Source organism: Myotis nattereri (genome assembly GCF_964212035.1).
Source record: "Myotis nattereri genome assembly, chromosome: 5".
NCBI lineage: Eukaryota > Metazoa > Chordata > Mammalia > Chiroptera > Vespertilionidae > Myotis > Myotis nattereri.
In genome coordinates this window covers 18,251,760-18,275,039 of record NC_138080.1, presented here as the reverse complement: position 1 = coordinate 18,275,039, position 23,280 = coordinate 18,251,760, and the positions used below count along the sequence as shown (strand labels likewise).

The window sequence follows — 23,280 nt, the reverse complement described above, 5'->3', positions numbered from 1 at the left end:
CACACTCCAACTCAAATGGGCTCCAGCAAAAAAGGGAAATTTTTAGTTCCTGTAACAAAAAATTCAAAAGTAGGATCAGCTTCAGCCATGGCTGGATCAAGAACCAAATGTCAGCCTCAAATCTGATGTTTTATTCCCCTCTCCCCCCCGCAATACAAGTGAAAGTTTATTTAAAAAGTCACAGAGGTAGAAAAGTGCCCAGCTTGGCTGCATGGGCTCAGGAAACAAGTCACAGAGGCAAAAGTAGAACCCTTGGAGCTTAGGAGAGAGAAGGCAAAGGTATTCACCTTGCAAGAAGAAGGGAAAAGGTGTCGGCAGCCAGAGAGAGAGAAAGAGAGAGAGAGAGAGAATATGCAGGAATCTTATGTTTTCTGTTTTCAGGCTTGGAAGTAAGAGCGTCTCACATAGTTACCTAAGTTTTGCCAACTGTTTCTATGGATGTGTCTGTGTGAGTGTGTACATGCAGGTGGGTATGACAATGTCTTTATGGGGGTGGATACCTGTTAGTAGGGCCGATATGGTTGATTGTCTCATCTCCGTGGGTGATTTTGTCTTTATGGATGTCTGTTTGCAGGGGATTCTCTGATTGTGACTTTGGTCCCCTGAACTCAGTGTCCCTTTGAAAGAGGACGGATGACAGTGGCAGTGAGGGCCATTGGGATTCCCCAGGACCTACATGGGGATCATGACATGCCCCTCAGGGCCAGGGCATACAGGTGGGATCCAGGGAAGATGAAATTTTGGAAAGGTGTCAGAGAAGAGGGAAGGAGAAAGAGAAGGTGGGGTGTGTGGGGCGTTTGCTGAAGCCCACTGTAACCATGCTGGGAGTGCCTCATGTGCTGCCTCCAGCAGGCCAGGGAGGTGGGACAACTGGCTCCATTTAGTTGATGAAAATACTGAGGCCCTGAGAGGCCCAGATCTCTGCTTCTACCTGACCTCTCTCTTGGGCACCGGGCTCCTGAGTTTGGGTGTCACAGTGCTCCCACGTGGTGAATCACAGTCAACGCACACACATCCTGGCCCCAGGAGCTCCCAATCTTCCCTCCACCACCTCCCCATCCTCCTGGAGCTTATCCACAAACCCTGGAGTTGGCCTTGACTTTGCTCTCACCTCACACCTAATCTGTCAGCTCCTCCTGATGGCTCCACCCTCCAAATGTAACCACAGTTCCACCCGGCCTCACTCCCCTCACTGTCTCCACCCATCCAGCCTCCTTCATCTCTTGCCTGAAGTCCCCTCCTCCCAGGTTTCTGGCTTCCATTTCCCATCCCCTCCCCCAGCCTATTTTCTCCTGAGGAGCTTGAGGGCACCTGTTAACACTTGAGCCAGACCATGTCCCTCCTTTGCTTACAACCATCTATGGCTCCCAACTCATGCAGAGCAAAACCCGTCTTCTCTCCTACATTGGAAGGTCTCCATTCTTCAGAGTTTGCTCAACATCTCCGTTCTCCACTGGACACTCCTTGGTCTCTGTCCTCTCCATTGGGTAGTCTATGTCCCCTGATCCTCACTGGATGCTCCCTATGCCGTTCACACTAATGTCCCACCGTCTCTGACCACACTGAGGCCCGCACTCTCATTCCAAACTGACTGTTTCACCACGGTGCTCTAAACCATGCGCCTCTGAGATACCACACTTCCATCACAGTGTTTGTGCCCAGGACACAATTCCCGTGGTGCTTCCAACCAGTGATGGCGCTCCTGCGGGAACTTGGGGCCCTTTGACTGTAAAATTGGCCCTGGCTGATGTCGTCAGGGTGTCCTTAGCAAGGCTAGCAGTAGGACACTTCCATGCAACCTTCCCTGCTTCCTTCCCAACAGAGCCACAGAGGCATATCTGGGGCCTGGACCCAGAGGTGTTTCTAGAACCCAGTGGCCTGCCCACTGTCCCTTCATGGGTTAGGACACCACAGGCTGTATATGTATAATCACACACACACACACACACACACACACACACACACATGACATAGCCTGGGTCCCAAGGCTGGGAGCCTAAAAACATGGGTGGAGCCCCTGGAAGCCAAGATGGATTTTATTTATTCATTCCTACTAGTGTATCTATTCTAAAATGTTGAGTGGGGAGCACAGAATCCAAAGCACATTAGAGGGCGCCACCTAATGGCAGGTGGCAAAAGTGCAGCCTCCCAGTGATGGGGGCCACAGAACCACATACGCAGGCCCTAGGGTTCCTCCAGCCTTTGAAAGCAGCCACATTTTTATGAACCCCACACTGAGAGCTTCGATAGTGGGCACAGCCTTCAGAGACTGTCCTGGCTTCTTGTCCATTGCAAGGGTGAGATCCAGAGGTTGAGAAGAGACCCTCTCTGGCTGTGCCTCAGTTTCTCCAGGGCTCCTGAGTCTGGTTGTGTGGGGAGCTGTGACTGCAAAGTTCATACACCCTTATCCTTATGCAGATGGCCAGAGTTCGTATGACCTGAAGGAGGGGATCCCCAGAAGGGTAACCCAGGTGGAGAATTGGCACCCTCAAGGTGACCACCATGCCCGTGCTGCTGGGGGTGGCGGAGGTTGTATGCACAGCCCAGATTCCTGAGTTCATTGTCTAGGGCTGGAGTGGGGGCAGAGGTTCACTCTTCCTCTGAGGGTGGGCAGGGGCACAGGGAGCAGGTGGAGAGGATTTAGGACCCAAGTCTGAGTTGGTAAGAGACTCCCCCGTCTACCTTGGGCACCCTACAGAGGCCCTGAGTTCACCCCACACTCCCTGCATTCTCTGCAAGCCTCCCAGCACAGGTGTGGGGTCCCCTACTGCCCCCATCCAGGTTAGAGGCTGTGAATTGCCCATGGCCCCCTCTTCCCTTTTCTCCACATCAGAGCCACCCAGGGTTTCTGGTGGCTTTGCCCCCAAATACACTTCCCTCCCAGCCCTTCAGCCTCCTGCTGCTCTTGCCCCTGGCCCCCCCAGTGCACCCCCCTGCCACAGAAGCCCTGAGGAGGGGAGCTTCGATAATGCCATGATCCTCTCCTGGAAACTGGGTCCCCAAAGCCCCTACTTTACTAGAGATGATGCGTCAAGGACTGCGAAGATGCGTGGAGGACAAACCCTAACTGGGTCTGGCATGTGCTGAATTCCAGGGACGGGACTGACTTTGAAGCCTGCGATGTGCATGCTTCCCCTCTTTGTCCACCATCTGTGACTGTGTGCGCTCGTGGCGGGTACAAGGCATTGGATTTTACGGAAAAGGCTCCTCTGTGGGGCGCTGGGCTGAAAAGAGGGGACAAGAGGCTTCAACAGCCAGCCGGAACCAATCAGCTTTGGATCTTTGTGGAATGGGGGAGGGGGAACAAACCTTTTAAGTGCTGAGACCAATACTCCGTGTTCTCCACATCCCTGTTCAAATTGGTGATCTGCACGCAACAAACGCTCTGCTTAACCTACAGTCGGAGCCATTTCTCGCTTGGGCAGTGCAGACATGGAGTTGGAAGGTAGGAAGCAGTCTTTTACAAAAAGGTGATTGGAGGGTTGAGGGAGGTGGTTCAGAAAGAAGGATCAGCATGGACCTGGGATTGAACATGCAAGTGTTTCTAGATGCCTCAGGGCAGGGGATAGCGTGGGGGTCACAGGCAGAATGGGTGGGGGCACCTGAGGAGCTATGAAGGTCAAGGGTCTGATCTGATGGTCGTAAAGATTCATCTGAGGCCCTGGTGTGGCAGCTCAGCTGGTTAGAGCATCCTCCTGATATGCCAAGGTTGTGGGTTCATCCCCAGTCAGGGCACATGCAAGAATCAGCCAATGAATGCATAAGCCAGTGGAACGACAAATCAGTGTTTCCCTCTCTCCCTTCCTCTCTCTAAAAATAATAATAATAAGATCCCACTGTGTAGCGGTCAAGCGGAAAGAAGTTAACTAGAAGAGGACGCTCTGCCGGGAGAAGGCGGGAGCCTGCACACAGGCTGCGTCAGAACAGTCTTGCACACAAGACTTATTGTTCCGAGGCAGGACTTTCCTTGACGTGATAAATAGTCCATGAGGGCATGGAAAGCCAGGGAGGGCGCACTGCTGCAGGTGGAAATAGTCTTTGTGTAACATAGGAAATTAATAGTGTAATGTATAACTTAGCTTTGATGATTTCATAAAGCATGTTTGTTAATCATTGTTACTTGCTGTACTCCATTGTTATTTGCTGTGCTCACCCCCAATAAAAGCCAGAAGGGATCAGACGGTCTTTGCTACATGCCTGAGCGAGCAGTAGCCCTCTGCTCTACTTCCTACACCCCAAGCTTGCCTCAGTGTCTCCGTTCACAAAGAACATCAACACCACTGGGACCACCTGTGGGGTGGTTGGAGGTGGGATGAGCAATAGAGCTCCCTTGGGCTCCTGGACCCCCAGGTTTGCCTACACATGGGACAGGCCAGAGTGAGGGAGGGGAGGCTGTGCACACCTTGGAGTACGTGGATAACTACCTGGCTCCCTCTGGTGTAACAAAATTGCTGAGTCAAGAGATAAGCCCATTTAAAAGAGGAATGGCATAGTACCCCAGCATTCAAGATTCCTTCTTTTATTCTTTACTAGAGGCCCAGTGCACAAAAATTTGTGCACTCGGCGGGGGGAGGGGGGGTGGGGGGGAGGGAGGAGTCCCTCAGCCTGGCCTGTGCTCTCTTGCAGTCTGAGACCCCTCGGGGAATGACAACCTGCTGGCTTAGTCCTGCTCCCCGGGGAATTGGGCCTAAGCTGGCAATCAGACATCCCTCTGGCAGCCCGGGAGCCCTCGGGCGATGTCCACTTGCCAGTGGGGAGCAGGCCTAAGCTGCAGTTGGACATCCATAATGCTGCTGAGGAGGTGGAAGAGGCTCCCACCACCACCGCTGTACTGGCAGCCATCAGCCTGGCTTCTGGCTGAGCAGAGCTCCCCCTGTGGGAGCACACTGACCACCAGGGGGCAGCGCCTGCATTGAGCGTCTGCCCCCTGGTGGTCATTGTGTGTCATAGTGACCAGTCATTCCCAGTTGTTCTGCTGTTAGGGTCAATTTGCATATTACCCTTTTATTATATAGGATAGAGGCCTGTTGCTTGGGTAGGGGCCAGCTGGTTTGCCCTGAAGGGTGTCCCAGATCAGGGTAGGGGTCCCGCTGGGGTGCCTGTCCAGCCTGGGTGAGGAGCTGATGGGTGTTTGCAGGCTGGTCACACACCCTTCATGGTGGGGGTCCCCACTGGGGTGCCTGGCCAGCCTGGGTGAGGGGCTGATGGCTGTTTGCAGCTGGTCACACCCCCTTCAGGGTGGGGGTCCCCACTGGGGTGCCTGGCCAGCCTGGGTGAGGGGCTGATGGCTGTTTGCAGGTTGGTCAAGTTCCCCCCCAGTGAGGACCCTCACCCCATGGAGGTTTGGCCAGCCTGGGTGAGGGGCTGAGGGCCGTTTTCAGGCTGGCCAAGCCCCCTGGCGACGGAAACTCCCAGCCTCTCCTTTTTTTCTTTTTTTTTTTAATTCTGGGATTTATTTACCTTCTATAATTGAAACTTTGTTGCCTTCAGTGGAGCTCAGAACCCTGCGACAGGCGGGAAGCTTGGCTTCCTGCTTGCTCCAGCTCCATGGCCACGGCCAGCTGAACACAGGTATCTGGGGTTTATTTACCTTCTATAATTGAAACTTTGTTGCTTTCAGTGGAACTCAGAGCCAACCGGGAAGCTTGGCTTCCTCCATCACTGGAGCAACCAAGCCTCCTGCTCGCTCCAGCTCTGTGGCTGCCGGCCACCATCTTGGTTGGGTTAATTTGCATATAGTCACTCTGATTGGCTGGTGGGCATGGTTTAAGGCATAGTGAAGGTACAGTCAATTTGCATGTTTGTCTTTTATTAGTGTAGATTTTTGTTAATCCTCGCTGGAGAATATTTTTTCCATTGATTTTTAGAAAAAGTGGAAAGGAGAGGGGTGGGGAGAGAGAGAGAAACATAGATTGGTTGCCTCCCACATGCGGCCGGGAATGGAACCTGCAACCCAGTTATATGCCCTTGACCTGGAATCAAACCCAAGACCCTTCCATCTGAGGGTCACTAGCCAGGGCCCCAACTGCTTCTTGCTGCAAGCAATTGTGATATTTCCCTCTGGGCCTACCACCTGACACTCCCAAAATCTGAGGGCAAATAGGCAGGCCCTTCCCAGTGGGACGGAACCACTCTAGGGGCAGTGGGTGGGAGCACTCTAGGGCAGGGGGTGGGAGCACTCTAGGGGCAGGGGTTGGGAGAACTCAAGGGGCAGTGGGTAGGAGCATTCTAGGGACAGTGGGTGGGAGCACTCTAGGGCAGGGGGTGGGAGCACTCTAGGGGCAGTGGGTGGGAGCACTCTAGGGCAGTGGGTGGGAGCACTCTAGGGGCAGGGGGTGGGAGCATTCTAGGGGCAGTGGGTGGGAGCACTCTAGGGGCAGGGGTTGGGAGAACTCAAGGGGCAGTGGGTAGGAGCATTCTAGGGACAGTGGGTGGGAGCACTCTAGGGCAGGGGGTGGGAGCACTCTAGGGGCAGTGGGTGGGAGCACTCTAGGGCAGTGGGTGGGAGCATTCTAGGGGCAGGGGGTGGGAGCACTCTAGGGCAGTGGGTGGGAGCATTCTAGGGGCAGGGGGTAGGAGCATTCTAGGGACAGTGGGTGGGAGCACTCTAGGGCAGGGGGTGGGAGCACTCTAGGGGCAGTGGGTGGGAGCACTCTAGGGCAGTGGGTGGGAGCATTCTAGGGGCAGTGGGTGGGAGCATTCTAGGGGCAGTGGGTGGGAGCACTCTAGGGCAGTGGGTGGGAGCACTCTAGGAGCAGGGGGTGGGAGCACTCTAGGAGCAGGGGGTGGGAGCACTCTAGGGCAGTGGGTGGGAGCACTCTAGGGGCAGGGGGTGGGAGCACTCCAGGGGTAGGCGGTGGGAGCACTCTAGGGCAGTGGGTGGGAGCATTCTAGGGGCAAGCTCCAAAAGACCTCCCAAGGCCTCAGTGGCCCAGCTGCTCACCACTGTCACCAGTTCATTTGTGCCCCCTGCAGGGACCCTGTCCTGCCACCCACCAGGAACTTTCTCCCCATACCCCACCCGAACCCCAACCCTAACCCTCATCTCAGGATGGAATTCTGGCAGGAGTACCCCAACCCAGACAAGCCAAGACTGAGGCCCCAGGGGAGGAGATGGGAGGACTGGACAGGGGTGGGGATGGCCTGAGCAGGACAGATCACTTCCTCCATGGAGCCCACGTGCTTTATTGGTGGGTACACACTCAGGAAGGGGCGACAGAGCCAGAACCATGGATCCAGCCCAGCCTTCCTCCTCCAGGACCACCGTGGAGGGCGTCACATCCATTGGGTCTTCTCTGAGGACACTCGGAGGGAGGTTGGGAGTCCACGTGCCCTCGCCCGGCTGGGGGGGGTCAAGGCCAGTACCCGCCCGGGTCCACTACCGGGGCCAGCCGTCTGCAGGGGGAAGCCGGCGCAGCGGGGGCCCGGGCCGCAGGGGCTCTGCCAGAGGCCGGGCCAGGAGCAAGGGGTAGGGGAAGGTCTTGGAAAAGTCGCCGGGGCCACCGGGTGCTGGCGAGAGGCGTTCGGACTTGATGCTGACGTGGGGGGTCAGTGGGGAGGCACCGCGGGCTGGAGGACCCTCCTCGCCCAGGCTGCGGCCCCCACTGCAGGGGGGCGGGAGAGAGAGAGAGAGAGAGAGAGAGAGAGAGAGAGAGAGAGAGAGAGAGAGAATGAATGAGATGGGGGCCGTGAGCTTTGCGAGGAGGGAGGGAGGGAAACCCGGAGGTGGCACGGCTTGGGGAAAAGCTTGGCGGGAGGGCCTTGGGAAAGGAGGGGGTGGCCATCCCTCTTGGGGCCTCCAAAATAGAATCCCTGCCCCCCGCCCCCCCGCACTCCGGAAGGGCTGGGTGCAGAAACAGGAGTGGCCACCAGGTGTCAGCAGTGGCTGGGGGCTTGGGAAGCAGTGGAAGGGCCCCACCTGGGAGCCTGACTCGGGGTTGGAGAGGCATCGGGGCACTTACCTGGGCTGGGCAAGGCCGGCTAGGGGCCCATCACCCCTCGAGGGCTGCCAGGGGCCCAGGGAAGGGGGCTGCAGCAAGCCGGGGGGCGGAGGGGGGTCTCCCAGGCCATATTCTGGGGGCGGGGGCAAGAGGAGTGAGCTGAGGCCCCCACCGCGGGGAGCCCCTTGCCCAAGCCTGATCCACCCCACCAGCCAGTTTTGAGTCGGCAGGAGGGGGAGTGTGGCCGGCCCAGCAGGCAGGTGTGCGGATATCGCCACAGCAGAGCTGGTGGGGTGCGTACCTGGGGGGCCTGCTGGGAGGAAGGGGAAGGGTCCTGGAGCTGCGGCCGAGCATGGACTCTGCAGGCTACTGTAGAGGCCTCTCTGTGCGGAGAAAGGCGAGGGGGAAACTCAGGCCCGCACTCAGGCCACCCTGCCTGCCCCTCAGCCTGGCACTCCTCCCCCTACTCACGGAGGTGCTCAGTCCCCCTCGGGCCCCTGCCAGGCCTCCAGGCAGGTCTGGCCTCCTCCCGTCTGCTGCCAGGTACAGGGGTGGCGGCGTCTTGCTGGCAAGGTGGCTTGGTGAGAAGAGAGGATGGGCCAGGCCTGTGGAGCAGGAGACCCCCAGGGAGAGGGCAGGCAGCCATGTCATCTACCGAAGTCTGAGTCCAGAGTGATGAACACAGCCAAGCAGTGCTGAGCCAAGACCCACGCACGCACACACACACACACACACACACACACACACACACGCGCGCGCAAGCTCCCCTGGGACCCCACCCCCACCTTCCCCAGGGCCTAGGCCCCATGCTTACCCGGGGGCCCAGCTTTGGGGGCTGCTGGCCTGAAGGGGGATGGGCGGCTCTGGGCGGGCAGGGCCTCCCCAAGCCCATTGGAGTCACAGCCTGGTGGGGGCAGGGCCCCATATACCATGTCTGGGCTGGGCATGGTGGGGGCTGCTGGCTGAGGGCAGAGAGGACACGAGTGGTTGGAGGGCCAAGGAGGTGAGGACACCAAGTCCAAGAGAATATCCCAGCCTCCACCGTTTGGAAGCCCTCACAACCCCCCCCCCCCACCCCCACCCCTGGCCTAACCTCCCTGGGGCCAGGCTCTGCTGCTCCTGGACAGCTAGGCCCAGAGCTGAGGCTTCTCACTCAGCATGAGCTTGGCACTGAGGGGGCTTCCAGGTATTTGATGAATAAAAAATAAAAAAAATAAAAAATAGAAGGAAAGAAAAGAAGGAATTATCTGCCTTTTGAACTCTTATTCATCTTTCAAAGCCCCAGCTACAATGCCCACTCCTCCAGGAAGCTTTTCCTGTCCACCCAGGCAGAGACCTACCACCATACTCTAGGCTTATTGGCCCTTTTCCAGTCTCGGCCTTGACCACGTGGGCCTAAGAGGTGTGTGTGTGGGGGGGGCACATTCACAGCAGGGTGGGGAGTCACTTACATAGAGCCGGGGTCGGGGCAAGGCTGGGTCACCCCCATCACCTGCCAGCCTCCGAAGCTTTTCTCCCGGGCCCTCAGGCCCCTCATCTGGCTCCAGCTCTGGCCCATCAAGGCCCACACCCCTCCGCTTCAGTGTCTGTGGGGAGGGGACACAGCAGGATGAATCTCCCTCATCCTAGCCAGGGAGCCTGGTTTATGGTGAGGGGAGAGACCTACCCAGCTCTGTGGGTGGGGCAGAGTGCAGGCACAGCCTGCTCCAGCTAAACCCCATTGACCAAAACCCCCAGTGAGTTATCATTTGCTAAGTTCCAACTGTGTGCGAGAGAGGGACTGTCTTGCCCTGAAACCACAGCTCCACCCCGGCCGGCTGGCACTATCCTAACACCCCTGAATACAACTCTGGTTTCTCCATTCTGCATCCTTGTGCTGCTTTAGAGCCTGGCATGCAGTAGGTGCATAATAAATGTCAAGAAACTGAGCACCTGAAGACAAGTTTATAGGACTTTCTGAGCTACCCGGGACCAGTGACCTGCACGGTCCTGGACCTCAGCGAGGTCAGCTTGCTCCACGGTGCCTTTTATTTTCTGTTCTGTACTCACCAAATGGGTGATAGGATTAAATGAGACAATGTGTGTAAGGGGCACATAGTACAGCCTTCAATCTATAGTGGTTGATTTTTTAGAAAATATATTTCTTGCCCTAACTGGTTTGGCTCAGTGGATAGAGCGTCGGCCTGCGGACTGAAGGGTCCCAGGTTCGATTCCGGTCAAGGGCATGTGCCTTGGTTGCGGGCACAGCCTCAGTAGGGAGTGTGCAGGAGGCAGCTGATCAATGTTTCTCTCTCATCGATGTTTCTAACTCTCTACCACTCTCCCTTCCTCTCTGTAAAAAATCAATAAAATATATTTTAAATATATATATATATATATATATATATATATATATTGATTTCAGAGAGGAAGGGTAAGGAGAGAGAGATAGAAACATCAATGATGAGAGAGAATCATTGATCAGCTGCCTCCTGCACACCCCCCACTGGGGATCGAGCTCACAACCCAGGCATGTGCCCTTGGCCGGAATTGAACCTGGGACCCTTCAGTCGGAAAGCTGACACTCTATCCACTGAGCCAAGCCGGCTAGGGCGGTTGATTTTTTTTAAAAGGTTTTTTATTGATTTTCCTTTTTTGAGAGAGAAGGAGTGGGGGAGAGAGAGAAACATTGATGTGAAAGCGAACATCAATTGGCTGCCTCCTGCATGCCCTCTACTGGGGATCAAGCCCACAACCCTGGGCATGTGCTCTGACAGGGAATCGAACCCACAGCCTTTAAGTGTATGGGACCATGCTCCAACCAACTGAGCCAGGGCTGGTTGATGTTCTTATTTCTGCTAGCCAGGTAACTACCCCAGAGGGACACTCTAATACCCGAAACCTGCGTTAACTGGCAGCAAGGCTAGACTGCAACATCCATGTTTTGTACAAACCAAGAGTCCCCGGGCTCTGAGCCAGCAGAGTGTGCTGGCTTCCCGGGGAGGAGGGCCCAGGGTACCTCGAGGATGTCCGTGTTGGTGCGGCTCTCGTGGGGTTCGCTGTACTCCGTGTACTTGAGCAGCACACGGTCCATGTCGGTGCTGGCATACTGGAAGAGGCGGTTGGCGCTGTTGAAGATGATGAGAGCAATCTCACAGTCGCAGAGCACGCTCAGTTCGTAGGCCTTCTTCATCAACCCAAACTTCCTTTTGGTAAATGTCACCTAGACCCAGCACCCACAGGTGAGAGGGAGAAGACAGAGATTTGGGGTGGGGTGGGGGAGATGGAGGGGACTAACTGTTTTCTGAACATGCCTCATGATTCCGTGCCTCTGTATATGCTGTTCTTTTTGGCTGTTCTTCTCACCTCTCAACATGGCAAACTCCTATTGATGCTTCAAAACCCATCCCAAATGACCTCTCCTTTGGGAAGTTGTCCTTGGTCTCCTAGGCAGAGCCCACACTCTCTCTCTGAGCTTCCCCAGCTCTGTGCCTCCCTCTGATCCAGGCCTCTGAGCCGGGTGTGTTTGTGTCCAGGTCCATCTCCTCTGTGACCAGGACTTCAATAAATCATTATGAAAATGAGCAAATGCTACATCTCAAACTCCAGACTTGTCATCAAGACTCATTCCCCTACAATTCCCTGAAATGGCTAGGCCTTTGCCCAGCCTGTGTCCCCTGCCATGAATGCCTTCCCACCCAATGAACTCACTTGACGATTCCTTTGGTCCAGAATGCGTGAGATCTGTATTTTTTTCCTCCCCATTGTCCTAGGCTGGGCAGAGCAACCTTGGTCTGTGGGAGAAGGAAAAGAGGACAGAGTGAGTGGGTGGAAAGTGGGGTCAGGCAGCCAGCTTTCCTTCTGTCCTCCACTTCCCCCTGCCAGGCACTGAGGAGAGGTGATGGGGAATCGAGGCAGGCTGGGCCACCCCATGGCCCCCATTCTCAACCAGACCAGCATACAGTCGATATTCAATGAACACCTTTGCACCAGTTCCACATGAGGCAAAGGCTGACCCAGGCCAAAAGATGGCAGTGCAGATGCTCCTGCCCCAGCATCTAAAACATTACCCCTGGTAACTATGGGCCTCAGGGAGCCTGGCCGCCTTGGGCACCTGTCTGCAGTGGGGGATGGGAGGTGGGGGTGGGGGCAGTGTTGTGTACTGCTCATTGTTGCTGGGGACAAAAGGAGCTAACCTTCCTGCCTGGCACATAGCAGATGCCGTATACGTATTGCCATTATGAATATTGGCAACAGCCTAAGAGCCCCCAACAGGCCAGGTTGGAGGGACGTCCGCTGCAGCGCTCCGTAATCCTGAGCCTCTGAAAGCAAGCCTGATCCGCCCATCGGACACCTTTCAACTCATTCAACACGCAACAGCTCCTCAAACTAGGATCGAGGCCCGCGGTTACAAAAACAAAACGAGTCCGGCTGGTGTAGCTCAGTGGTTGGATGCTGACCTATGAGCCGGGAGGTCAGGGCACATGCCTGGGTTGTGGGGCTCAGGGGTGTGTGTGGGGCAGGGGGCCTGCAGGAGGCAGCCGATCAATGATTCTCTCTCATCATTGATGTTTCTGTCTCTCTCCTGCTCCCTTCCTCTCTGAAATTAATAAAAATATATTTTAAAAAATAAAGTGCACAATTCGGTGATAGTTAATTATTCACAATGTAGAACCATCGCCTCTATCTAGTTCCAGAAATTTTCATCCCCCCAAAAAGGGACCCCATTCCCATGAGTAGTCACTCCCCACCCCCTCCCCTGACCCCTGACAACCACTGACCTGCTTTCTGTCTCCATGGCTTTGCCTGTTCTGGACATTTTATGTAAATGGATCATACACTGTGTGGCCTTTCGTGTCTTCTCCCCCTGCCCCTTTTTTGATGATCTGAACTTTCAAACTTTCCCCTCAGTGATTATGGACTATTTCTGTTTAAAAATTTTTTTAATTAAAAAATAATAAAAAAAAACTTTAAACAACAGAAACCCACCCCTGCCCCACTTTCTACCAGGAGGAGGTGAGGACGCCCTGGAAAGACCTTAGGCTTGGAGCCCTCAGACCCCGATTTGGGCCCAGGGCAACTTGGGTGACACCCTGGACCCTTTTCCCAGGGATCTCAGATCTCCCCAGGGTGAGCCCCAAAAGTGAGAGTGGGCAACTCAGGGAGGACAGCATGTCCCCAAGACAAGCAGCATGTTGGGGTCCAGGCCTTCCCCAGTGCCCCCCTGCAGGGATCCTTGGAACGAAGAAACCTGTCGTGAGGCACCCGCCATGCTGTACCGTCAGCCACCCCAAGGCCCCGAGATCCCTGACACCCCTCCACTCCTCTGTGACCACACTTGACCCCCAGCCACCCCCATGTCACAGGTGCCTGAGGCAATGTCACAGGCTGCCCAGGGCAAGGGGGCCAGTGCTCAGATCCCAGCCAGTCTCTGACCCCCTGGGCGGCCCTCAGCCAAGGGGGTCTCCCCCTGGGCTCAGATTGCTGTTCTGTGAATGGGGTGGGTATGGCATGCAGAGCACCTGGTACAGACCTGGAAACAAGCCCTGGGGAAGCGTAGGGAAATGAGGTCTGTCTCCACGAGTAGCCATAGCTGCTTCTCTGACCTCCGCCTGAGGGGTCTGGGTGGGACCCCCTTCATCCCAGAGGCCCAGGGCCCAGGAGTGTAAGATGCCTTGACCATCATAAGTGGCCCTCTGCGTGGCCCCAGGAGTGTCCTCTACCCTCTCTGGGCTGGGTCTCTGAGCAGTCGCAGCTATGCAGAGCCCAGCCGATGAGAGCCCCACCAACCCCCTAGCTCCGGATTGATTTGCTAAATTTAACCTCGGGGGCTAATTTTAATCCCTGGCTAGAATCAGACTCGTTCCCACGGCTGGGATGTGTTGCCCTGGCCCTGATGGATCCCCGGGGACAGAAGTGGGGCACTGGTCCGGAGGTCCCCGTGCCAAGATGACTCCGGAAATGCCCCCCACGCCTGGGGTCCCATGGGAACATGGGACTTGAACCTGAGAATCTGAGCCTGGAATATCTGACTCCAGCCCCTTCTCAGTCTGTCCCCATTTTAGACAAGGACATCCCTGCTAGGGCAGGGGTCACATAATGGGGGAGCCGCAAGCAAGAGCCAAAAGGTCAGGAGGGTCTCTCGGAACTGAGACCCAAGAGCCGAGACAGGAAGTGAGTTCCAGCCAGAAGGGACAGCAGGTGCAAAGGCCCTGAGGAGGGACAAGACACAGCAACAAGGCTGGACGGAGGAGCTTGAGGGAGAGCCTGAGAAGCAGGGCCACGCTGGGTCCTCTGAGCTGTGGGGAAGGCTGTGAGTTTGGGTCTAAGAGCAACGGGGAGCCATGGGAGGGTTTGAGAAAGGATGGAGTTTGAGTTATCATTGAAAAACCTTGCCATCTGGGTGGCCGGATACTGGAGAAAAGGCCAGAGCCGCATCCATCTGGGCAGAGACGGGGTGAAGTCACGGTATCCCAGGTCTCTTTGGGTCCATCAGAAGGTCCCAGATCCCCTGCCTTCCCCGGGGCCCGGCCCAACAGGCACAGATGGGCTCACACTCTTCTAACCTTCAATGACCCTGGAACTCCCAATCCCCACACAGGAACTACAGTCATCCCCAGCTTTGGCCCTTGAGGACCAACCCAACACAAAGCTTTGGTCATGACCCTCCCTGCTCACACACTCTTCATGGCTCCCTACTACCATCAGGAGAAAGTTTCAGTTCCCAGCCTGGCATTCATGGCCCTGCCCCAGCCAACCCCTGCCCACTGTTCTCTACCTTCAACAACTCTTATTCACACTTCAAAACCCAGCTCAAAAAATCCCTCCCTCCCCCTGGCCTGTGTGCCTCAGCTGGTTGAGCATAATCCCATGAACCAAAGGTGGCTGGTTCAATTCCTGGTTGGGGTTTCAGGCTTGATCCCTGGTAGGAGGCACGCAGGAAGCAGCGGATTGATGTTTCTCTCTCCCTGTCCTTTTCTCTCTCTCAAATCATATTTTAAATATAGTGTATGTGTGTTTTAAATCCATCCCTCCAGGAAGCCCCCCTGATCTCAGTCTAGACCGCTACAGCGGCCATCCTTCCCTTCAGCTCTGACCCCACGGGGCTGGGGATGTGTACATCCGTGGAGCTGGGATCCAGGCTGGAAGCCTCGGGATCAGATATAGGGGCTGTTGAGCAGATCGGGTGAATGGAGCAGGTTAAAAGAGACACGTCTGAACTACCCCCAGTTTCCCTCAACAACTTCCTCTCAGACTCCCCCAGCTGACTCCCTACCCAGAAATACACGCGCATGCAAATCCAGCCACTGAGTGGACCTGTCTCAGGCCCAGGTGTGAAGGGCCAGCCAAGGAATGTGGGGGTGGAAGACCCAGGGTGTGCATATATATTTGTACTCACATGCAAATCCCCACCCCGAGCCGCAGACAGACCAGCAACCAGCGCTCCAGATGTTGGCGTGATCGGAACTGCTGGGGGGAGGTGGTGGTGGCTGCTGAATGTGCCAGGCACGAGGGGGGAGGCTGAGGTTTGGGGAAGCCTCTTCTGTGCATCCCCACACCGAGGTCCAGCCAGAAAGCAGAGAGTTTGTAGCATCTGCCCAGCAGAGAGGCAGAGAGGTAGACCCATGGGCAGGAACTGGAGCAAGGAAGGAAGGCCAGGAGAAATCCAAGGGGGCATCTCAGAGGAGGAAGCATGTCATTGGGCCTCAGTGGAGAGACTGGATGGGGCCTGAGCAGATGGGCAGTGGGGTGGTCCTTTGAAACCGAGAGACCACTTCCCCACCCCTTTCTTCACCCCCTTCTACTTAACATTTATTAAGATCAGCCGTGCTCCGGCCACTGTGATAAGCAGACTTCAGAAGTAGAAAGTGTAAGTAGAGCAATGGCCACGGAAGACTGGCAAAGTGACTGCGACCTACCATAAAGAGACCATGGGCCCAGAGGGCTGTATGGCTGTTTTGTCAAACCGTAAAGGACAGGAAAGTGCAATGTTATCTAAACTAACTCAGACCTTTGAAAACAATGGGAACTGCCCAGGGCATTTCTCTGAAACTTTCATTTGCCTGAAGCCCAAAAAGAGTGAAGGACTGACTATGCAAGGGGCAGCGTTAGCCAGGGATTTCGAGAAGGGCTTATCTGAAGAGGTGACATTTGGGCCAAGACCTGCAGCGTGAGAAAGGACAGTAAAGGGAGGGAAGTCAGTGGTGGGAGGTCTGGGGAAGGTGGTCCTAGCAGTGGAACTGCAAGGGCCAAAGGTCATAGTGATCATGAGTTTGGCATTGGGCGGGGGGGGGGGGGGCGGGGGGGACACAACAAAAAGCAAAGAAGTCTGCATGGCTAGACAGCATGGCAAGGGAGAGGTGAGGAGCATGGCGGTGGGGAGGGCGGTGGAGGTTGGGTCATTTAGGTATTTGTGGGCTTTACTCTGAGGGCAATGGGAAGCCAGGGAGACTTTGGGGGCAGGGGAGGGTCAGGATACGATCTTACAGTTTAAAAAAATCCCCTTTACTCTCATGTGTTGGTGGTGAGAGGGGAAAGAGGTACAGCCACTGTGGAAAACCGGCATTTACTAAATATGAACGTACGTCTGACCTGTGACACAGTGCTCTCTCATCTCAGTATTCACCCAATAGAAATGGGCCTATGTTTTGCCAAAGGACACAGACAAGACTGTCCTCAGCAGCTTCGTTCATCATCGCCCCGAACTGGAATCGGCCAAACACCCTCCTCGGGAGAACTGGTAAATGCTTTCTGGTAGATTCTACCACGGACGGCTACATTGCACAGCAAAGGGATGCGCTCCGGCCCATGCATCCTCACGGGGAATCGCCTAGACCTGTGCCAATTCAACAGTGCGGACGCCACAGAGGAGACATGCCGTGATGAGTCCATTTACATGATGTTCCAGAGCAGGCAAAACTCACGTACGGCGATGTTGTCAGCACAGAGGCCGCAGGGCAGGGGCGGGGGCCGGGCAGCAGGAGACCGAGAGGCCGGTGTTCTGGCCCCCGGTCCAGGGTCTGGGTACAGGGAGGTGTTCAGTTTGTGCAAATGTGTGAGTTCTACTTGGATGGTTTCTGTGATTTATCTCAAGCAAAAGTGTTTAAAAAAGCTCCCGCCTGCTCCTGGCTGCCATGGGGAGCTGCAGCTGTCTAGGCAGGAGTGAGGTGGCAGGGAGAGGCTGAGGTGAGAAACAGGGGCCCTGAACTGAAATGGGGTGCAGGTGGGCAGAAGTGCATGGGTCAGTTGTCTACAGAGGGGACAGCACCCCTGGAGCACACACCTGGGGGGGCGGGGGAGGAGCCTGGGTCCCAGGCCTGAGCACGGTGCCGGGCAAGTGCTGGGGGATGAAGGTTTTCATGAGCTTCTGGAGTACCATGAACTCTCTGTGATGAGACTTGTGGTCACTACGTCAATCAACAAATATCCCAGGGGTCCTTCGGGCCATGATGGTCACTTCCCTGGCTGGTGAGACCCCTGAGCCCCCGGTGATGGAGATGGGGCCTGAAAGGAATCCCACTCTCCCGCTGACCCTTCGCCCTGGCCTGTTTCCACGTGAAGACTCGGGTTTCCTCACCTGTACATGGGGGTACGAGTCCTTCTTCCACCAGCTGGGGAGGAGAGGTGGGGGCGGGGAATGGTGCCCGCAAAGTGTCTGGGCCTAGGGACTGGGGATGCTGAATCAGGTGCCATGGCGACAAGCACAGGACAAACTTGGCAACATGAAGCCCCCATTTCCTCCCCATAAAATGGGCCACAGAATCGTGCCCCCACGGCTTTGCGGTGAGGGTTTGAGAGAAGGATCAGGAACGAAGCAAGTTCCTCTTCTCGGCTCCCACTGGGACTTTAATAGGGGGATGAGCGACAGCTCGCTGCCAGACCCTGCGCCCAGAGGCCACAGCTTGGTGGGGACCCAGGCCGGGAAAGGAGGGTAGGAAAGGAGAAGTGAGAGGCAGGTGGGTGGTGGGGGGAGGTGAGGGCCCGCGGGGACTCTGCGAAGCGGGGAGGGGGCGCTGCTCCTGGGCCACGGCAGCAAATCAGGCCAGAACCGCCTCACGCAACCCAGGCGGTGGTTTCATCACCTGCTCCCCAAGTACCTCATTACTGCCGACAGGAAGAGCCCCTTGGAAAGCCAGGACCCCCCCCCCTCTTGAGGGCTCTAGTGACTCTGACCCCAGCTGCCAATGACCTTCCCAAGCTCTGTGCCTGCCTCTTCCCTGGGACCTGGGAGATGGCGCCTCGGATGGGGTCACTGAGGGTGGCCGAGGGGCTGGCTCAGCCCACACCTGCCCCCGGGGACGAGGTAGGTTCCAGCAGGGACTCTCTTGTGGCCAAACTATTCGGGGCCTCAGTTTCCTCCCCTGAAAAATAGGGAGTCAGGGGAGCCTGAGGTTGGTGGGGCTTCAGGAGTAGGTTTTCTGTAGATGCTATTTCCTTCTTCACCTGTCACTGGGCTCTGACCTTGGGGTCACTGCTCCTCAGCTGGAGGGGGGACCTCAGCTCAGAATGAGGGCCCCAGGCAGATGGAGGTAGGCTGGGGGGACAGGAGACAGGGACATATGGATGATCGGGTGAGGGTAGGGAGACTCCCCTAAAAAATCCACAGGTGCCTAAAACGTACGGAGCTCCAGAAACACGCATTACCCAACACATGTGGCTCCTGCATACAAAATGCCCCAGAACATGACGTCCACAATACATGCAGACTCCCCAAACCCACACAGCTCTTCACACACCCATATCCCCAAACATAGATCGCCAGCACACACAGAGCATTCAACACATGCTGATCCCCCAAATGCACACCGATTCCCAAATACAGGCAGGCATTCCAAACACACCAGGCCCCTTGCCGACAATGTGCAGGCTCTCAAAGCCCCCCAAATATATGCAGACTCCATGCTGATCCCCATTACATTCAAGCCCCCAGACACAGGTAGGGCCTATCCTCCAAGGGAACTGGGAATTTGAGGGTGGGGTGTGTCACCCAGATGCAGCTATGAATCCTAGAAACCCAGGATGTTCCAGCTGGAGAAGACCCTTTGGGGGTCCCTTTGTTCCTCGCTCCCTCTGGCATCCTTGGGAAAACTGAGACCCATTGTGAACCCTCAGACCCACCTTAAGAGACCCCTCCCCAGGCCTGCTCCTGGGAAGGCCCATTATGGCCATGCACTGAGGGGCCAGGGATACAGCTGTGAGGCTGGCCAGACCAGGGTTCAAATCCTGGCTCCAGCCCTAGCCCGTTTGGCTCAGCGGATAGAGCGTTGGCCTGCGGACTGAAGGGTCCCGGGTTCAATTCTGGTCAAGGGCACATGCTCAGGATGCATGCTTGATCCCCAATGGGGGCTGTGCAGGAGGTAACTGATCAATGATTCTCTCTCATCACTGATGTTTCTATCTCTCTCTCCCTCTCCCTTCCTCTCTGAAATCAATAAAAATATATTTAAAAAAAAATCCAGGCTCCACCAGACACTCATTGCCTGAGTGCTCTGAGACTCAGTTTCCCTGTTTGTATAATGGGCCCCTGCGAGCTCTGCACCTTCCCCTTTGCTCCTCCTCTTGGGGAGCCTCAGGTACCGGCAAATTCCCAGACCACCTCTGTCCCTTTCCAGGCACCTGACACACCAGCCCCAGACAGCGCTTCCCTTTCCCAAAGCCCCCGGAATGCCCAGGCCTGGGAGCTCTCCTTCAAGGCTGAACAGAAACTCCTGTTTCTGGAAGCACTGGTTTCCCCAGGCAGGATCCCCGTCTCTCCCTGCAGCACTCAGCCCTACTGGATTTTTAAAATGTTTTTATTGAAAAAAAAATTTTTTTAAGAGAGAGAAGAAGGGAAAGGGAGAGAGAGAGAGAGAGAGAGAGAGAGAGAGAGAGAGAGAGAGAGAGAGAAAGAAACATCGATCATCTGCCTCCTGCACAGCCTCCTGCTGTTGGGACCTAGGGGTTGGCTCAAGCTCAAAACCCAGGTATGTGCCCTGACGGGGAATCGAACCAGAGACCTCTGGTGCTCAACCAACCAAGCCACACCAGCTGGGCCCTACTGGGTGTTTGTGTGCTTCTTTGTTGCTTTATCTGATAATCATGTCGCCCGGTGAGGATGTCTACTCTGTGAGGGCAAGGATGGCCTCATACGCACCTGGCACACAGTAGGCCCACAGTCACCCTTCCCAAGTGAATGAGCAACAATGGAAGAAACATTGGCAACTGGTTTGCTTTTCTTTTAAACACCTCGTGACCCACAAAACACATTTGAGGCTCCCACCTGGCCCACAGGCCGCCAGTTGGAAACTCCTGCTCTGAAGAGCCAACAGCCCAACAGCCAGCTAGACGGTGTTGTGCTTCTCTCAGGCCCAGGGACTGACCCTTCGAAGTCCCACTGCCACCTCGGAACCATGTCCTGAGGACATGCAGGTCCAACCTGGCACGTGCTCACCTGCCACAGAGCCCAGACGCTGTCACAGACGATGCAAACGGAAGTCCTCTGCCCTACCCAATCTCCCGAGAGACTCGGGGTCCTGACTCCTGGGGCCAGAGGCTACATTCAGAGCCCAACCTGCTGTCCAAGGCAGATTGGAGCCCAGGGCTGCCCGGCACCCCCGGCAAGGTCCCCGAAGCCACATGGAAGCTGCAGGAGCGGCCCAAGCTTTCCCGCTTTGTTCCAGAGAAAGCTCTCCCCGCGGGGCCCCAGAAAGGTGTCCCCAGAGACCCAGCTCTCCCTGCTTGGGAAATTAGCACATCTGTCAGAGCGGGGCAGGAGGGACTCGGCCCACAGCTCCACAGACCCAAGACACAGTCAGCAGAGACTCCAGGACAGGGCCTTGGGGCACCTCTGGTTCCCCACGACTCCCCCAGAAATGTCACCAGGTGCCAGGGACACAGGGGCAGGGAGAGGACAGACCCAGCCTGGCCTCCCTCACTGCCTAGTCTTGTAGGGGAGAGAACAACAGGCATATAATTGCGTCAGGGACAGAGGCCTTCAAGGAAGAAATTCAACAGGGGGAAGCAGAGGGGGGTGTGGTGGAAGGAGCGGCTTTGAACAGAGGGGCCAGAGGGCTTGTCTGCAAAGGGGGCCTCAAGGATGAGAGGACACCAGCCCTGTGGGACTGCCTGATGGAAGGAATGGTAGATGCAAGGGCCCGGAGGTGGGAGCATGCTGGGTGGGTTCCAGACATAGGGAAGGCCGGTGTGGCTGGGACAGGGTGAGTGAGGGGCAGGGTGAGGCGGGGCCAAGGAGGGCAGGGAGGCTGCAAGGAGCCTGGGGGATCAGGGTGGGAGGGCGACTATAGAGCAATGGGGAGCCATAAGGGGCACATGAGCAGGGGAGGGCTGGGTCTGACTCAGGATTTTCAGCAGAACCAGTGGCTGCAGGAGGGAGAAATCTTATCTGGGCAGGAGGTTGGGACAGCGTCCACCAGGAGGCAGTGGGGGCGGTGGGTGTGGAAAGTGGACAAGGTAGTGGCTCCTTATGCCAAACAGCCTCGAAGTTTTCCCTCCCAAGGTCCTCGCCTTGACCTTGGGTGAACCTGAGCCTGCAGAACAGAACAGAAGCCAATGGACCTGAGGCCTCCTTGGCCCCTGATGGAGGGTAGGGTGAGGTGGACCTGGATGGGGCTCACAGGCACCTCCACTCGGTCACAGTTCGGATGGCACCTCGCGCCTGGGCCCACGCGCCTCCTCATTTACACACAGGGCCTGCCTGACCCGCGGGCAGCCCAGTGAAGCGGAGACAGCTGCCCCGTTTTACACAGGATGAAGCGGGCTTCTTCCCGGGGCCACACATCAAGACCCGCCTCCCCCACCATCCCTACGCGAGCCTGGGCTTGCACCCCAGAGTGGTCCTGTGGCCACCCAGTCTGCGAAGTGGGCCTGGGTACCCTGCGGTCCAAGACACTTGTTCCAGAGCCTGGGGATGACGGGCAACCTCACAGGTTCCCAGGATATAGACCCTTTGGGGGATCAGAAATGGGACTCAACCTCTGTGTGTACCCATGGGCATTAAGGGGCCGGGGCTGGGTTGAGCACTGTCACCCCAAATGGTATCCCAGGCCTATGATAAATCCTTTCAAAAAAGGACATCTTGCCCTAACCGGTTTGGCTCAGTGGATAGAGCATCGGCCTGCGGACTGAAAGGTCCCAGGTTTGATTCTGGTCAAGGGCATGTACCTTGGTTGCGGGCACATACCCAGTAGGGAGTGTGCAGGAGGCAGCTGATCAATGTTTCTCTCTCATCGATGTTTCTAACTCTCTATCCCTCTCCCTTCCTCTCTGTAAAAAATCAATAAAATATATATATATTTTTAAAAAAATGACATCTGTCTCCAGGTGCACGTGCCTCAAATCTTCCGGAAGGCCAAACCTCCAACATGCCTACGTTCATTGCATCTGAGCTGGGCGATAAATGATTTTAATTCCCTTTCTCCTCTTAATTTGCATTTTCCAGATGTCTGCTTGGTTGGGTAATGATTTAATGAAATACATCACTAGTTGGAGATGGGAAGTAAGATGGAGCTCAACTTGTTCAGGTCACAGGGGTGGCCCCGGAGCTCAGAGCGGGGCAGCAGCCTGTCAGGCCATCAGAGGGCGGGAGCGCCTGGCTTTTGCCCTCAGAGAGCTGGGGTGGGGCATTGGGTGCCCATCCTTTCCCTGAAGTGCCTGCGTGTCTGTACCTGGTCTTGGTCTTCCCACCTGCAAAGTGGGAATTTCAGACCAGACAGTCAGCTTCCAGCTCCAGGACTTCCATTCCCTGGAGGCCAAGATTCACTCCTCCGCTCAGAGGGGTGGTGGGAGGCAGGCACGGGACAGGAGAGAGAGAGGCTGCTTCAAACCCCACACACCAATCCTTCCGAGTCTAAATACTTTTGTGAACCTAGTTCAGTGACGGCGAACCTTTTGAGCTCGGCGTGTCAGCATTTTGAAAAACCCTAACTTAACTCTGGTGCCGTGTCACATATAGAAAATTTTTTATATTTGCAACCATAGTAAAACAAAGATTTATATTTTTGATATTTATTTTATATATTTAAATACCATTTAACAAAGAAAAATCAACCAAAAAAATGAGTTCGCGTGTCTCCTCTGACATGCGTGCCATAGGTTCGCCATCACTGACCTAGTTCCTTCTCCCCAAAAGAGTTCTTGTACCCAAACGCCAAAGGTCCAGATATTCCCCAATGAGGATTTCTCGGTCAGGCTAAGCAGGAGGCCTCAGCTATTTCTATAAATCTTTTTTTTTAAATTTATTTCAGAGAGGAAGGGAGAGGGAGAGCTAGAAACATCAATAATGAGAGAGAATCATTGATCGGCTGCCTCCTGCACATGCCCACTGGGGATCAAGCCCACAACCCGGGCACGTGCCCTGCCGGGA

At 55.7% G+C, this 23,280-nt stretch overlaps 1 protein-coding gene across 1 annotated transcript; it reads right to left on the bottom strand.

Annotated features, from left to right (window-relative positions):
• Window positions 1-7,378: 7,378 nt before the first annotated feature.
• On the bottom strand, window positions 7,379-11,231 carry MEF2B (myocyte enhancer factor 2B; the record flags this gene model as incomplete). Its single annotated transcript, XM_081093022.1, is given in 9 exon segments — window positions 7,379-7,604; window positions 7,962-8,073; window positions 8,242-8,323; window positions 8,412-8,545; window positions 8,755-8,902; window positions 9,392-9,526; window positions 10,939-11,142; window positions 11,146-11,168; window positions 11,171-11,231. Coding segments are annotated over 9 exon segments (1,125 nt in total).
• Between the last annotated feature and the right edge of the window lie 12,049 nt (window positions 11,232-23,280).